General features: G+C 35.3%; 1 protein-coding gene across 1 annotated transcript; it reads right to left on the bottom strand.

Moving 5' to 3' along the window:
- Positions 1–10,803: 10,803 nt before the first annotated feature.
- On the bottom strand, positions 10,804–16,072 carry LOC148199545 (uncharacterized). The gene is made up of 10 exons (XM_088113634.1): positions 15,984–16,072; positions 15,538–15,657; positions 15,025–15,089; positions 14,384–14,877; positions 14,234–14,306; positions 13,964–14,101; positions 13,154–13,719; positions 12,623–12,758; positions 11,733–12,018; positions 10,804–11,413 (listed from the first exon to the last, which is right to left on the bottom strand). Exons 1-9 carry the CDS (start codon positions 16,036–16,038, stop codon positions 11,920–11,922), a joined length of 1,746 nt encoding a protein of 581 aa, XP_087969760.1. The 5' UTR covers positions 16,039–16,072; the 3' UTR covers positions 10,804–11,413; positions 11,733–11,919.

Raw genomic sequence — 16,072 nt, 5'->3', positions numbered from 1 at the left:
CTCAAGTCTTCCTAAATAAGCAGATAACAGTATGAGTGCTCGTGTGATCGTTCGCATCGTCCTAGTGCTTAATATCGTTATCTCTCTTTTCAAAAATAATTAAAAGTATTTAAATATCATTTTAAAGGAATGAGTACTCGTGCGACCGTTCGCGTCGGCCTAGTACTCGTTACCTTCTTTTTCTCGAAAATATTAAAAATATAAAATCTCCAAAAATTAAAAACATCTGCTTTTCCAAACAACAAACAATCTTTTAGCTAGAACTACGTAACCCTGATTTCTCATTTTGAATGAGAATACGTAGGAGCAAGGTCAATCCTTGTCGGGCCCAAAAAACTAAAAAATATATTTTGTTTATTTTTATTTTTATTTTAGGGATAGTTAAACATTTTGAAACCCACATCAAATTCGCGTATTTAGTTAAAGGTATTGCCTTAGGGCAGGCGTTGTGGGGTGCTAACACCTTCCCCACGCGTAACCGACTCCCGAACCCAATCTTTGGTTTTCGTGGACCGTGCTTTATCGTTTTGAGGTTTTTCCATAGTTTTCCATAATAAACTATGGTGGCGACTCCAAATCTCTTTTTAAAATACGATTTCTTTTTGGATCGTCGTCCCGTCGCGATTCCGGTTGCGACATCCATGATATTCTATTCTTCTATGTGAAGTCCCTTCTTTCTTTTTACCTTTGTTTTGATTGACCAAAAGTTGACCAATCATTTCTTTGAGCTCACTAATCTCTTTATCCCTTTGTTGGAACTTTTGCTCAAATTCCTCTCTTAGTTGTGAGCTCTCATTGTTGGGTTTCATACTCCCTTGGACACTAGATTGACTCATCCTTATCAAGTATGGAGAAAAGGTTTTCACAAGGTTTTCAAAAATTTGACAAGTAATGAGTGAAAAGATTTTCACAAACTTTCTTTGTTTTTGGTGAAAGATTTCTAAAAAGATTCTAGAGGCAAAAAATGTTTCCAAATAGCTCTCAAGAAGAAGAAGTGAGTCACAATTGGACAAGCTTAAAAACCAAGTTCTTCCTAGCCAGAGTTTCCTTAGATTTATCTTTTACCTTAGTTTCTAGGTAGAAATCTTTCAAAATATTTTCAAATGTTAATGAAATGCTCCTAAAAACCAAAAGAAGGTTTAGCTAGATGCTATGTTATCATATATACCACGGAGACTTAAAACAAAAAGATCAAACAAGCAATTTAAAGAAACAATAAAGATGCAAAATGTAAATGCTAGACGGTCCTAAGTGAAAGTGCAAGTGACACTTGGAGCCCCTTGACACACTTTCACACTAAGGAAACAAAATTACACTATTACAAGGTTCAAATGTGATCTTGGAATTGCTTCAAGAGCATTTTCCCATGTCACTTAACCAAAAACCAAAAATCAACTTTAAACAGCAAAGATTCCGTGATATGTGACTTAAACAAGCTTAAAATAATGTCTAAAACTAATGAAACTTTAATCTTTGGCTGCTGCTGTTTGCCACTCCAAATCAGGTTGCAAAGTAAGCTTTTCTGGTGTATTTTAGCTGCTGGAACAGCATGATTGCAGCTGCTCAAAAGCAACCTTTCTGTTTCCACTTCAGTCCCCTTTCCACTTCTTAAGATGCTACCTCAGTAGGTGAAGGTTTCTGCTTCTGGATGCCTCACAATAGCTAACACAGCACTTCAAGATTCAACTCAAAACACACCAAACAGAATTAGAAAACTGCACCAGAATTTCAAACTAGTTTTCTGAATTTTTTTTACAACTTGGAAGCTAAGAATGAGGAAATAAAATGGAAACAAGGATGGAATAACAACAAGCACTCAAAAGGAACCTAATAATGGAACTAGAACAGATTAAGAAAGCAATAAAAAAAAATCGCAGATCACAAACTCATTTAGACCAAACTGTTTGATATTTTACCAAAGTGTTTTATTAAATGCCCCAACGAATTTTAGATTTTGAGATTTTGAGATTTTGAGATTTTGAGTTTTTGAGCTTCTAATCTGGATTGCAAGGTTCTATATGCTTTTTATCACTGGATTTTACTTATTTTGATCATTTAATATCCTTTTTAAACATTGAACCAGCTTTGTCCACAATCCAGAAATGAATTTGAACAAAAAAAAAAATACCAAAACAGTGGTTGGAAAATGTTTTCTGCACCAGAAAAAGTGGACTGAAATGGTGGTTTTAAACCCAAAAATGAGTAGAAGTGATTCAACAGCTCATGTGAATGACCAAACAACTTTGCTTGATGATTTTAAGCATGTTCAAACTCTTAAACAACTCAGAAACTATTTACAACTCAAAATCACTAGTTCACTTCCCTTTTAACACAAAAAGTGATGGTTTAAAGACCGAATATGCATATAGGCTAATATTTGACCAAATGAACAGTGCTAGCAACTTTCAAACATCAATTGAAACTTGTTCAAGCTTTCCAAAAGCACAGAAACAACAAGATTTGAAAATCACCCTTGCTATAGCCAATTTATGCAGGAAAATACACCATTATACTACCAAAAATTAGTTTTCAAAGAATCAAAAGGCTGGACAACAATTAAAATGACTCAAGAAGATGTAACTCTACTGAACTAAGCTAGAATTGAGATGCTTAGCATGACCAAACTCATATTACACAATTCAAATAAATTGAGCACGGTGAAAAGCCAGAATTCAAATCTAAAACAATGAATTGCTAAGGATTTTGAGCAACCAAGCTATGCATATTGCATTTCATTGCTTATTGTGGTTTGTCACACCTTAAGACACATCAACAACACTAAACAATGTTGTACCAAGCTTCAGAATCAAAGGAAAACCAACTGAAACAGATTTAAGGATTTAAACCAGAATTGAATTTCTTGAGCAAATTTGAAACCAGAATCAGTTTCTAGTGCTTTTGCTTATATCACCAAGGCTAGAACATGTTCTCATTACCTTATTTGGTTGATTTAAAGCTTTTCCAACTCTCTAAACTCAAGCAAACCGAAAACACAATAGAACATATTAATATTGGAATAAAAAGAATTAAAACTACATGAGAATGTGCACATGACCTATGACAAACTTGAAATTGAAAAATAAGGCTAAAAATGACTCAAGCAAAGAAGATTCACCATTTAAAATGAAAGATAAACATGATTACACAATGGAACCACAACAATAGTGATTGGAAATAGAAAAATAGACTGAAAAGAAATTCAAAACAGAAGCTGGAAATCTGAAACAGAAAGCATAACAGAATGCAGAAATGAAATAGAAAATGGAGGAAATAGCTTAGCTCCTTGTGCGTGGACGACCTAAGCTCTGATACCACTTGATGGAAACTACTCCCAGCTGGATTCACGCAAGCAGAAGCTCCAAACCAGAGAAGTACAACAATGGAGGTAGGTGTAGCAGAATAGTGAAGATAATGAGGTGTTTGAAGTGTTTAAGGTGAAGAGAAGTGTGTGGGTGAGGCATCACAGCTCAGAGGGCCTTCCTACGGAGGAAGGAAGCTAGAGGAAGGCTGAAGAAGTCGAAAATCAAGAGTGACTTAAGAGCAATAGGGCTGGAAAACAATTTCAACAACATACACTAAGCTCAAAAGTGAAGTTTTACATAGGCATGACTCTCTTATTTATAGGTGAAGATGAGTCATGTTTCTGACCCAAATTCCCTCCTAAATTCAAATTATTTAGTGTAGAAGGCACTCTTTATTCGAACAAGCAAGATCCATGCTGCATTCTAAGTCAGCCAAGTCACATGGAAGAAACCCACTCGCAAACGCTGGGCCACGCAGGGTTTGGGTTCGGCGCGAGCTTCAACCCAGAAGCCAAAAAGCTTTTTGTTTCCATTCCAGAAGCTAAACTGTTCAATCCGTAAGCAACTTCATTTTCTCCCTTTTTTAGATCCTTTGCTTTTATTGACTTATTTAGCTTCTTGGATGGCTCAACCATGGTCTCCAAGCTTTATTTAGATCCTACAAAACAACATATGAACATATTAAAAGATAATCTTTCTAAGACTTATAGAAAGAAACTCAAAAAAGCCTTTAAAAGTCCTTTTTCAACTTCTCTTTCTTGGTCTTAGCTTGAGTTGCTACTTCTTTGAATGGCTTCCCTAGTTAGGTTTCCATCACTTTAGTGTTTTTATTTTAAAATTATTTTAACGTAAACAAATTTATCAATCAAATTAAAATTGTAAAAAAAATACAAAAACACAAGGAATAATTCAAAGATTTCAGATTTAAATTTGTTTGTCTCAAAGTATATTCAAAGTTTTCTTTTAATCCTTATTTTATATTTCTAATTTTTATTTTCAGTTCATCTTGCTTGTTAGATTAACTTTGTTGACTTGAAATATCCATATAAGAGCAAACATGTTTTATGTGATAAAGAATTTCATGAACAAAAATAAAGTTTTTAAATATTTTAATAAAAAAATCCATAAATATTTTAGAAATAACTTAGCAAAAAAACATATAAAAAATAATTTAAATAAAATTTCAGAAAATAAGTGATTTTTTTAGTAGAGACCAAGTGAAAATCATAACGTTGAAGATGAAAAAAAAAATCTAAAACCAAAATTCGTATAGACGTAACACGCAAAAACTTTTTAGGGTTAAATATGTTTTTAGTCCCTAAACTATTGGGCGTTTCTGGTTTTCGTCCCTGTTTCAAAGTAAAGTACAATTTGGTCCTCATTCTTTTCGAAACGTTTGTTTTAGTCCTCGAAAATTAAACACTGTTTAAAAATTTGGTCCTCATTTAGCAACAAATGAGGACTAAAACCAAAATTACGAGGACTAAAACGAACGTTTCAAAAAGAATGAGGACCACATTGTACCTTACTTTGAAAGAGGGACGAAAACCAGAAACGACCAATAATTTAGGGACTAAAAACATATTTAGCCCTACTTTTTATATTAATATATTATAACGATCGTTGTTGATTTTCAAGATATTATTTAGCTAAAATAAATAAATGAATAAAAAATATCGAATGTTAACATGGCATTCACTGTTTATTATCATCTTTCTTTAGAAAATAACAATTATGCCTAGATTCATTGTTTTAATAGACAAAAAAAATCCTATTAAAAGAGTAAGGATATAATTGTAAATTACAACATTTTGAATTGAGATGCTAATAAATAAGAATATTACTAAGATAATAATTAATGTCTAAGAATAGTAAAACAATTAAAAATCTTTAGTATATTTTTTTTTCAGTCTCTTCTTGTTTTTGTTCATCGCCTCCCATTTTGGCTCATCTCTAAAAATCTGGATTATGATTGTGAAGTAGCATGTGGAAAAATAGAAATGTGGTTGAAAGGGTAGCAATGTAGAAAGGAAATCAAAGAACAGAGCAGACAGAACTGAGGAAGGTTTTTCTACACATTTATTTTCTTTTAAAACAAATTATTTTTTCTGCATTTTTATTTTGTAATGGGTTCTTATTGATGATATGGATTTGTTCCTTTCTGTCTTGATCTCTTCTATGTAATTAAAAGGGTTCATATGTTAATTAATTTAATGTGAATTATTTTAGTAAAACTTTACCTCAAATAGAGTAAAGTGGTTTCAATTACATGAAAGTGACAATAGATTATAAGTGAAAAATTTATAAAAAAACCCCTTGAATTTAATTTATCATTTGTTAAATAATCAATATCAACTATTAAATTTCTTAATTCATTTTACTGTTAAAGTTATATTCAAATTTTAATTTCATAAATTCATCTGCAATTTTAAATATCATTCCAATGAGGTGTCAAATTTTCTCCTCAATAAATAATATTTTATTGTCATCGCAATTTATTCGTCATACTCACAATGGATCGAAATTTATCCAATAAAAGAATGACTTAATGGACTATTATTTTGACTTTTTTTTTTTATGTTTTAATATATATAATACAAGCAAACTTAACCATATAAACCTCATATAAACCTCTTTTAAGTTCTTAACAAGTTAACTAAAGTTTCTAATTTGATAAACTGAGAAAATTACTAATTTTACATGTTAAATTGTTTAATTAAAACTTAATATCGATGTATTTTTAATCTAAATTATATTTTTATTATATATTAATATCTTTCAAATAATTCAATATAAAATTTCAACTTCTAAATTAATTTTCATTTTAATTTAATTATAAAAATTTTATAACAAACCAAAAATAAACTAAATATTAATTCCAAAGTAATTCATTTTAACATTTTTTTCATGGTGGTACGTCAAATATTTGGAGAAGATTTTTAATCAAATGTTTGAACCCCATTAAGTGCACGTTTAACAAGGATATGTAGGTAAATTCTTCAGTTTCATGCTCACAAGACATTGAAGTCAACCCTGATAAATGCACGCTATCATGGAAATGAGTAGCCCCCAAAACCTGAAGGATAGGATCGTTTGACTTCTTTAATCCGATTCATCCCTAAATTGGTCAAAAGGATATGACCAATTTTGAAGGTAATGAAGTAGAACACCACCGTTAAATTAGACAAGCAGTGCGAAGTCGCATTAGCGGATGTGAAGGTTATCTTGGCCAATCCACTTGTCATGGCCCGACTAGCTTAGGGCAAAGAGCTATAACTTTACCTAACCGTGTATGAAGGATCGATCAGAGTGACCCTCTTCCAAGAGGCTTTGAAACTAAAATTGATTTATTTAATAAGTCGTATTTTGTAGGACTCGGAGACGCGTTATTAATAGATCGAGAAGGTAGCCTTGGTGTTGCTCACTGTCGCTCGTTGACTAAGGGCATACTTCCAAAATCATTAGGTGGTCGTCCGAACTGACCATCCGGTCACCAAGATTCTAAAGAAACCTGATCTAACAGGAAGGATAGTTAGTTGGTCAGTGGAGTTGTCAGAGTTCGGTCTTCAGTACGAGCCACGTGGTTCGGTGAATGGGCAACATCTTGTGGACTTCGTTGCAGAGCTACTCCAGGTTCATTCATGAAAGCTTTTTGTAGATGGGTCTTTGGATAAAAGAGGTGGATGAGCTGGAATCATATTGGAAGAACTGATCAAACACTTTCTGGTGTTCAAATTCAAAGTGTCCAATAATCAGACTGAGTATGAGGCCTTGGTGGCAGGAATATCCCATGCAAAGGATTTAGGTGATCGATGGGTAGAATGTCAAACAGGTTGACAACTCGTGGTTGGGCAGATGAGTAAGGAATTCTAAATTAAAAACGATCATCTTCTCCAGTATTTTCATAAAGCGACAACGCTAATAGATGCCTTTGAGAAGGCAGACATCAAGCATATCCCGCACGAGGAGAACACTCGGGTGGACATACTATCTAAGCTAGCGATTAGAAGGGAGAAGGGCTCTATGTCTACCATAATTAGAAAATTGTTTGTCAAACCCTTTGTGGAGTGTCTATCCACCTCATCAACCAGAAGCAAAGACCAGAGGGAGGAGATCAAGCTACTTATGAAGAAGCAAGACAGTGGGAAATGGTTTGATTTTGCCGAAAGCAAGAAGATCGTTCGATATGTTTTTGTAGGAGATGACCTTTATAAGAGGGGCTTCTCCACCCCTCTTTTGAAGTGTGTATCTTTCAAAGAAGCTGAGTACGTGCTGAATGAACTCCACAACGGTGTGTGCGATTTACATACTAGGCAACAAACGCTGAAGTCTTGAGCCCTACGAGTTAGGTATTACTAGCCAACAATGGATGAAGATTGCAAAACCTTTGTCCAAAGTTGAAAGAGTTTCCAAGTGCATGGAAACAACATCAAGGTGCCCTCATCCGAGCTGCATAACATCATCTTGTTGTGGTTGTTTTCTTAGTGGCGAATGGACATCGTGGGTCCCTTTCCGGTTGGTTGGGCGTAAAAGAAGTTTTTCCTTATGGCCATAGACTATTTCATCAAATGGGTGGAGGCGAAACCTTTAACAACAATAACGGTGCAACAAGTGCAAAAGTTCATGTGGAAACTTATATGTTCTTTGGATCTCCCTGCACGATTATTACTGATAATGGCCAACAATTCATCGACAATAAGTTAGTTAAGTTTTACAAAAACTTAGGCATCAAACATGTGACAAGTTTGATGGAGCACCCCTAAACAAACGATCAAGTTGAAGTTGTCAACAAAACCATCGTGGTCGAGCTCAAATGTAGTTTGAGGGATGCTAAGGGAGCTTGGGTAGATGAACTCCCAAAGGACATGTATGGATACCACTAGTCACCGAACGGTACTACGAGAAAAACACCCTTCAACCTCACATATGGTATTGATGCCATGCTCCTGGTTGAACTGAGAGAGACTTTTCTTAAGCGCTGATTAAAAGACATGGATGTCAACGAAGTTGAATTGAGAACAGAGTCAGACACCATACACGAAAGAAGATAGGCAGTAGTCGTGTGGTCAGAGGCGTATAAACAAGTAATTGCAAGAAGGTACAACACTAAAGTAAAGTCAAGGAACTTTCATGAAGGGGACTTGGTACAGAGAAAGACATGTAAAGCTCATAAGAAACTCGCCTATGGAAAGCTGGGAACAAATTGGGAGGAATAATTTAGAGTTGTTGAAGATCTTAAGAATGGAGTTTACCGATTGACATATCTGGATGACATAATAATCCCTAACATGTGGAACGCTTCCACATCAAATTTTATTTTAGTTGAAATTCTACATGTAATCTCTTTTATGCTAATCAATAAAATCAGGATTTCCAACTATTCTTTCATGTCCAAATGATCGAGTCAAGCTCATCCGACAAAGGTTGGTTGGGAAACATTCTCAATGAATTCCCAACAACCTCTAAATCAATCGGCAAGGAACGTTCTTAGTGAACTCTTGTTGCATCGCAAAGGCGAGTTTGGAAAACATTCTTAGTGAAATCCTACTACTCAATCAATCGAAAAGGAATGTTCTTAGTGAACTTTTTGTTGCATTGCAAAACCAAATTTAGGGAACGTTCCTGGTGAACCCCGACTTCTAAACCGATTAACAAGAAACGCTCTTTGTGAACTCTTGTTATATCGCAAAACCGAGTTTGGGGAACTTTCTTAGTATACTCTCAATACTCAACTGATTAGTAAGGAGTGTTCTTAGTGAACTCTTGTCGCATCGTAAAAACGAGTTTGGGGAACGTTGTTAGTGAACTCCCATCACTCGATCGATCGACAAGGAACATTCTTAGTGAGTTTGGGGAACATTTTTGGTGAACTCCCGACACTCGACCGACAAGAAACTTTCTAAGTGAACTCTATTATAGAGTGCGTCAGAGACAATGAAACAAATGAGACTTCGGGAGGAGAGGCGACAGGGTAATTGGTTGATCAGGCTGACTACCTCTGGCTCTTTGGGCGTCATCATGGACTTCGCCCACAAAATCAACCTCCTTGGGTTCTCAATCCAATAGAATGTAAGTTTTTGTCGGCCATTATCCATGTAATACTTTGATCGACCAACTTCCTTTATTACTATCTTTAAGTAATTAGTTTTAAATCCTTTAAAGAAAGCATGGAAAAATGTGAGCAACCACTTCCCTTTTTAAGATATGAGGGATACCCAAGCCCTATTAGCACGCGGTCGAGTTCGGAAGAGGAAGAGAAAGCAAGGGGGTGAGAGTAGTGTCCAAGGCTTTGCATATCATTTCGAATACCTGCATGAAGGCTTACCTGTTCGAGTGCAGTTGGGTGGGAGCCATGTTTAACTCCCTCAAGTTGCCCATCTAAAATTCGCTAAAGGGCAATTGGATGAGCCGATCCTTAAATATATGTGTAAAAGAAATCCTGCGCAACACCCTCCTTTCTGTGGAAGAGCTGCACATTCCTCTTGCACACGACAAGCTTGAAATGTTCAACGTCTAATGTTGCCCTAAATAAGTCCACCAAACGAGCGAATTCCTCCAAGGAGCTTCCCATGATGAAGTAGGACACTACTCCCCAACCTTATGAGGAGCCCAGTCCATTCCCTGTCCATTCCAACTCAGGTGGATAGGAAGAGCACTTATGGTTACTTGTTTAAGTGTATGGGGGCATCAATTTCTTGTTGCTCAAAGAAGCAGAATGTTTTTGCACTCTCATCCTATGAAGCGGAATACATAGCCTCTACAGAGACTGCCTGCCAATGTGCATGGCTTGAAGTGATTCTAGATGAATTGAAAATCGAATACAGTAAGTCAATATAGTTATTGGTGGACAACAGATTAGCAATCAACTTATCAAAAAACCATGTCTCTCACGGTAGAAGCAAGTATATAGAGACCAAGTTTCACTATCTAAGAGATCAAGTTAGCAAAAGGAAGATGGAGTTGGTGCACTGTCCACAGAAGAACAGGTTGCAGACATTTTTACCAAGGCTTTAAGGCAAAACAGGTTTGAGAAGTTGATGGATTCTCTTGAAATTAAATCTTTAGAGAGTTTAGTTTTAGAGAGGTGTGTTGTACATATATACTTTGTTTATTAATGAGAAAAGAATGTTCGTTTTCTCTCCTTCTCGTGTCACATATACTTTACTACATTTCTCTGCTGCATTCCTTCAAACACTAAGAAGTGTTAACAGTAACATCCCAGTACAATCAAACAAAGTGAACGACAAATGGTATCAAGACAAATAGTTAGACGAAGAGAACTTAAAAGATTTATAACCTCAATTCCATAAACTGAAACATCTTTATATATTTAAATCTTTAAGGAGAAAGTTACAACAAATAACTTTAATGAATTTTATCTTTATACATTCAAATCTTTAGGAAGAAAGGACAATCATTTCTAATGTAGTATACTAAGAGTATAGTAATAGTTTCTATCATTTTTGTGACTTCATCCCAGAATTCCCATAGACAATTCACGTAAATATGAAACATTCACTGAGACACAATTCACATAAATAATTGAACCAAACCGTATGAGCAATACAGTTTCACAACCAATTTACAAAATTCTAATGTCTTAAAATTCTGATCATATATGATACAGCATACCTAAAAGGTTTGGTGTAAAATATTCCTATTCCTACAAAGCCATTGCATCTTCCAAAACCGTTCATGACAAAACATATATTCCCTAAAACAGCTCTTCATTTGTTTGTAGAAAAACCCAAACGAAACTTGAGAACCCTCTCATCAACACAATACATGATGATCAACACATTCTTTAGAGAATACACGTGTGCAAGGACTTGTGCTTTTCTGGGAATCATAAGAAGTGTAACATTTGGGGTATAGTGAGAAATATGACCATGCTTCATTTTGATTTCAACATCTCTTTTGAAGTCTGCTTCCTTTGTTGAAATGTATGATTGAGGATGAATGGTGACAAATTCAAAATATAAGTAGCATTCTCCAATCTAAAGGAAGTAAGTGAGTTGTTGCTTCTTCCTTGAACCTCCTTCTCCATATAAATCATTCCACTGCTTCAACTCATTCATTACGGATCCTTCTGATGCAAAACTTGCAGCCACCTGTGTTTACTCAAATATTTGTAAGCTCATGTACATAGAAAAAAACTATTATACATAATTTAACACAGTTTTCTTCTTCCACTTCTGTGACATTGTAAGTATTCTATCCTTAGTTAGATGTACAAGTTACGATTTTAAGTCTTAAAAATGGATTAATGACTATGTAGTGGTAGATATCTATAATCACATCAATTGAACTACTGTTTTTAATTCCTAGATTTTAAGAAATTCAATTTTAAATACTTCATGTAGCATTGTATAGATTCCCAAATCTAGTACTCTCAAGCCATTTGAGTGAAAAAAATTGAGTTCACCCTACCTGACTCTTGGCCTGCTTCATGTCTTCCATATTTAAAGGCCTGAGGGTAATTTCTTGGTCTTCGTTATCTTTGTTGTTTGAAACATCCTCAGAGTTTTGGCCTTCAGCCTCTCTTTTCTTTTCCTAAAATATGATGCAGTTGATATTTAGTTAAATCTTCGTCTTGAATTGGATAGAGACGTTAATCTTAGAATAGTGAAAGTTGTTTAATAACTACCATTTCTTTTACTCTCTCCCGCTGTATTAGCTCTCTAACAGGTCGATAAGCCGCAGTGATGCACAAGTTCTGTTCATAGTCATTAACATCAATAGATTGTGTTGGGAAATAGCGGTACTTGTTCCCTCCTCCGTGAACCCCAAAATGGGCACTATGCGGAAGCGTAAAAATTAAAAGCGTAGGAAAAGAGAAAATTAACACTGGAAATTTTAACGTGGAAAATTCTCTCGGAAAAAACCACGGGACCTAGTCCAGAAAAATATCTCCACTATGAAAGTAGGATTACAGTGTTTCTCTCACTCTCTGAGGATCTCTCAATTAATCTCACCCTCTCGGATGGTATACAAAACTCTCTCTATGTCACACACTCACAAAATAGACTCTCTATTTTTCTCTTCCTCACCGTGGCTTCACTTCTCTCACGATGGTTTGTGTTTTTGCTTCTCTGAGTTGGTGTATCTTCACTTCTTTGCTTCTACCCTTTTATAGAAGGGCTTCACACAAAATACCAAAACAACAAAGCTGAAAAACATTGAGCAAAACATGGAGGAAAACATGGAGCAAAACATGGGAAAACATTGACCCTTAATTTAGGGTGTGGGACCCATTTATGTTTATCCAACAGATTGTAACCAGAAAAAAAATCAAACCAGTAAGCACTACCAAGACTCACCTTAAGATCACTTCCAGTATATCCTTCTGTCATGGTTGCCAGCTCTTTGAAGTCTAAGTTTTCATGTTTTTCTTTGGCCAGAAGAGTCTTCAAGATCTTCTCCCTGTTCTCAGCAGATGGAAGACCAACCAGGACCCTGCTCAATGACAGAAAGGTATATAGATATTGCATTCAAAAATTGCCAACACTAATTGAACTGAAAAGCAAAGAATATTGATATTATACAGTCAAAAACAAACATTGGATTTTACAGTGTCCTTAAAAGAAATGTGACGAGATCAATTTGGTGAACAATTTAAATGCCAAAGAGGAAGAAAGTGCAGCTAAAAGCTACAGAAAGATCTGCCTTCTAAGGTAGCCATAAGGTAGTCTCAGAAGGAAATAGATTAATAACCACATGTTACCAATTTTCTTTTCTTAAGATCACACATTTGTTCATCATAGTAACAAAGCAAATGCACTCATTGTCCGAATGGAAGCAAAACAAAAACAGATGATCATGCAAACAATTAGGCAAAAGGGGTGTCCTACCTGCGCTCAAACCGTCTTATGATAGCTTCATCAAGGTCAAATGGTCTGTTGGTTGCAGCAAGAACCAAAATTTGCTCATTAGGTCCTGTTAATAGCCCATCCCAGTGTGTCATGAACTCATTTTTTATCTTCCTCATGGCCTCATGCTCTCCTACTCTAGTCCTCTGTCCAAGCATGCTGTCGACCTCATCAACAAAGATGATTGTTGGGGCAACCTTAGCTGCCAGTGTGAATAGAGCTCGGACATTCTTTTCATCTTCTCCAAACCATTTTGATGTAATAGTGGACATTGAGACATTAATGAAACTTGCACCAGCTTCATTTGCAATGGCTTTTGCTAGCATTGTTTTCCCAGTACCAGGAGGCCCAAAAAGCAATATACCTCTACACGGCTTTAGAAGCCCGCCTTTGAAGAGGTCAGGCCTTCTAAGGGGAAGCATTACCAGCTCTTGAAGTGATTCTTTGATCTCATCCAATGCACCAATATCTGCAAATGTAACCCCTATTTCATTTGCTGGGATAACCTCAGGTCTTATGCGCTTCTCAAACTCGTTGTCAGGAACTTCCTGCAAACAAACAATTAGTATATAAGAACACAAAATCGGATAGGGAATAAAAAAAAAATAGACTTGAAGAAGAAACTATTTTTAGAAGTTAGATAACCAGCCTCCATCTAGATGACTAGTAAATTGTTGATTATAGTGTATCAATTGTCCATGTTCAAACCATCAATTGTCCATGTTAAATGTGTAGGATTTGATAAGGTGAGAAGTTTTTTTCAGCTTAAGGTGCTCAGAAAATTGATCTTACCGCCTTTGAAGGTGTGGGATTTTCACCTTCTTTCTTTGTTACCGGGATGGATTTCTCTGTCTCATTCTTGTTTTCAGGTGCTTGATTGTCACTCTTAACTTCATTCTTTGCACCAGCAACATCTTCTCCAGCATTTTCCTAATGTTACAGAGAAATACGACAATTAAAAAAAAAACTGAATATATACAATGGTACTCACTATCTATCATTATTTTTTCCTTAGATTTTCTTGCTATTCCTGCTGCTATAAATAACTGTAAACAAGCATACCTTGTTAGATTCATTAGTCTTCAGATTCCCACTACTCTTGCCTTCCTGGAACAGACTCAATCCATGGGACAAACTGCCACATCCAAGATCAGATACTGCAAAACAATTTCATTTAATCAAGTGCTTACAGTCATTTGACAAGATATTTACCTATTGGCTGATATAACTAGCTTTCCATTTCTGTAATCTGGATCCTTGGTATGCATCAAATGGTAAGATATTGCAGATACTACAATTTCTTTAATATAATTGCTGAGTACGATAGTATCTGAATGGCAGATTGCGTTCAAGTCATCACATTCAATGTCATTTGCTGCCAGTACTTCAGCAATGTGGTTTCTGTTATCTTGGAACTGAATAGCTTTCATATCCTCTTCCAGTGATCCTTTCCAATTTCCAGAATGAGTTTCATCTTCAGGAGCTTTGATTTCAATGTTGTAGGGGAATAGCGCAGTGAGCCTTTCATCAACTTCTTTGCAATCGTCATCTGAATCTAATATCTGGGACCCAAGTATCAACACCGAGCCTGATAGTTTCTTTATCATTTTTTGTAGTAAATTATATAACCTTGATTGAAGAACGAGCTTCTCAACATCCCTTATGTATAAAATGATGGAACTAGTTTCTGTGATAGAAACCAAAAGCTGAAAAAATGAAAACGATCTTGTTATTAGAGTGAAAACTCTATGTAATGAAAATTCGTGATATATGACTCTCGTCTTATGTAAATGTTGCCTATAAAGGTTGTCACTAGACACAGTTTTAAAATGAACTTTCAGTAATTAAATCACCTTGTAAAGTGCCTGCACAAAGAGCTTCTCATCAAAACACAAGCTACTTGTGCGCTTCAAACGTGCTGAAATCATAATTCAATGAAGTGAGCAAAATGTGGGAGGAGAAAATTGATATTTCATGCATTAGTGACAACAATACAATGAATCAAGCATTTAGCTGCATGACGTTTTCAATTATTTAAAAGAAGAAATTTATAGATAAAACTATTTTCCTACCAAAGTTTGCAGAATAATCATGAATTTATAACATGGATATTCATATATCAGATTAGTTCTTGTTAGCACTCATTCAAAACTTCTATAAACATCCTTGGAAATAGTATCTGTCCCCTTCATCTTCGCAGGTGAACAAACAGATTGACAGGTTGATTTATTATATACAGCAGTGTGTTAAAAAGAAGCTTACGGAGTACACAACTGAATTCAAAGTAGATGTTCACATTAATCTTTTAGCTGGATTAGCATCTTCATTATTGCTTAATAAGGTAAACTATATTTCTAAAGTATAACCTGGAAGTGTTGGACCACCGTGGGAAGCAGTGCTACTTATATCAGATGCAGCAGAAGCATTCCTCCTAAGCTTTGGAGGATTGAAACTTTCAGCAGCACTGCTTTGTTGACGCACAATTCCTTCAAAAAAAAGTACCAATCAAAATCAATGATGCAATAGTTATATATATTAAGTTAGCAACGTAAGTATTACGGCAAATACAGGTATTTAAAAAAATGAGAAGAGATAATATGGAGTCTCCACATCCATTTGCAATGTCTGAACTATGATCACTGTTCGTTATAATAACGTTAGAAGAAAAACCTATTACCATATGTCAAAGCAATTCATGCATTGTAAAATCTTCCATATCTTCAAGTCTTCAACTACCAAACTCTATCTAAAAAAGGTAATTATAGAATAAAACAATTCATACTTTAAACATTGACTTTTATTTCCTTAGTACCTCTTGTTTCTCCTTGTGAAGAAAGCATCGAAAAAGAACCAAACAAACCAGACATTCGCTCCAAGGTTGCCTCCGATATTGACCTTTTC

This window comes from Vigna umbellata, chromosome 4 (assembly GCF_029865625.1).
Source record: "Vigna umbellata cultivar VRB3 chromosome 4, Vumbellata_1.0, whole genome shotgun sequence".
Classification (NCBI taxonomy): Eukaryota; Viridiplantae; Streptophyta; class Magnoliopsida; order Fabales; family Fabaceae; genus Vigna; species Vigna umbellata.
The sequence above is the reverse complement of the archived record's forward strand: the minus strand, read 5'-3'. Positions and strand labels throughout refer to the sequence as shown.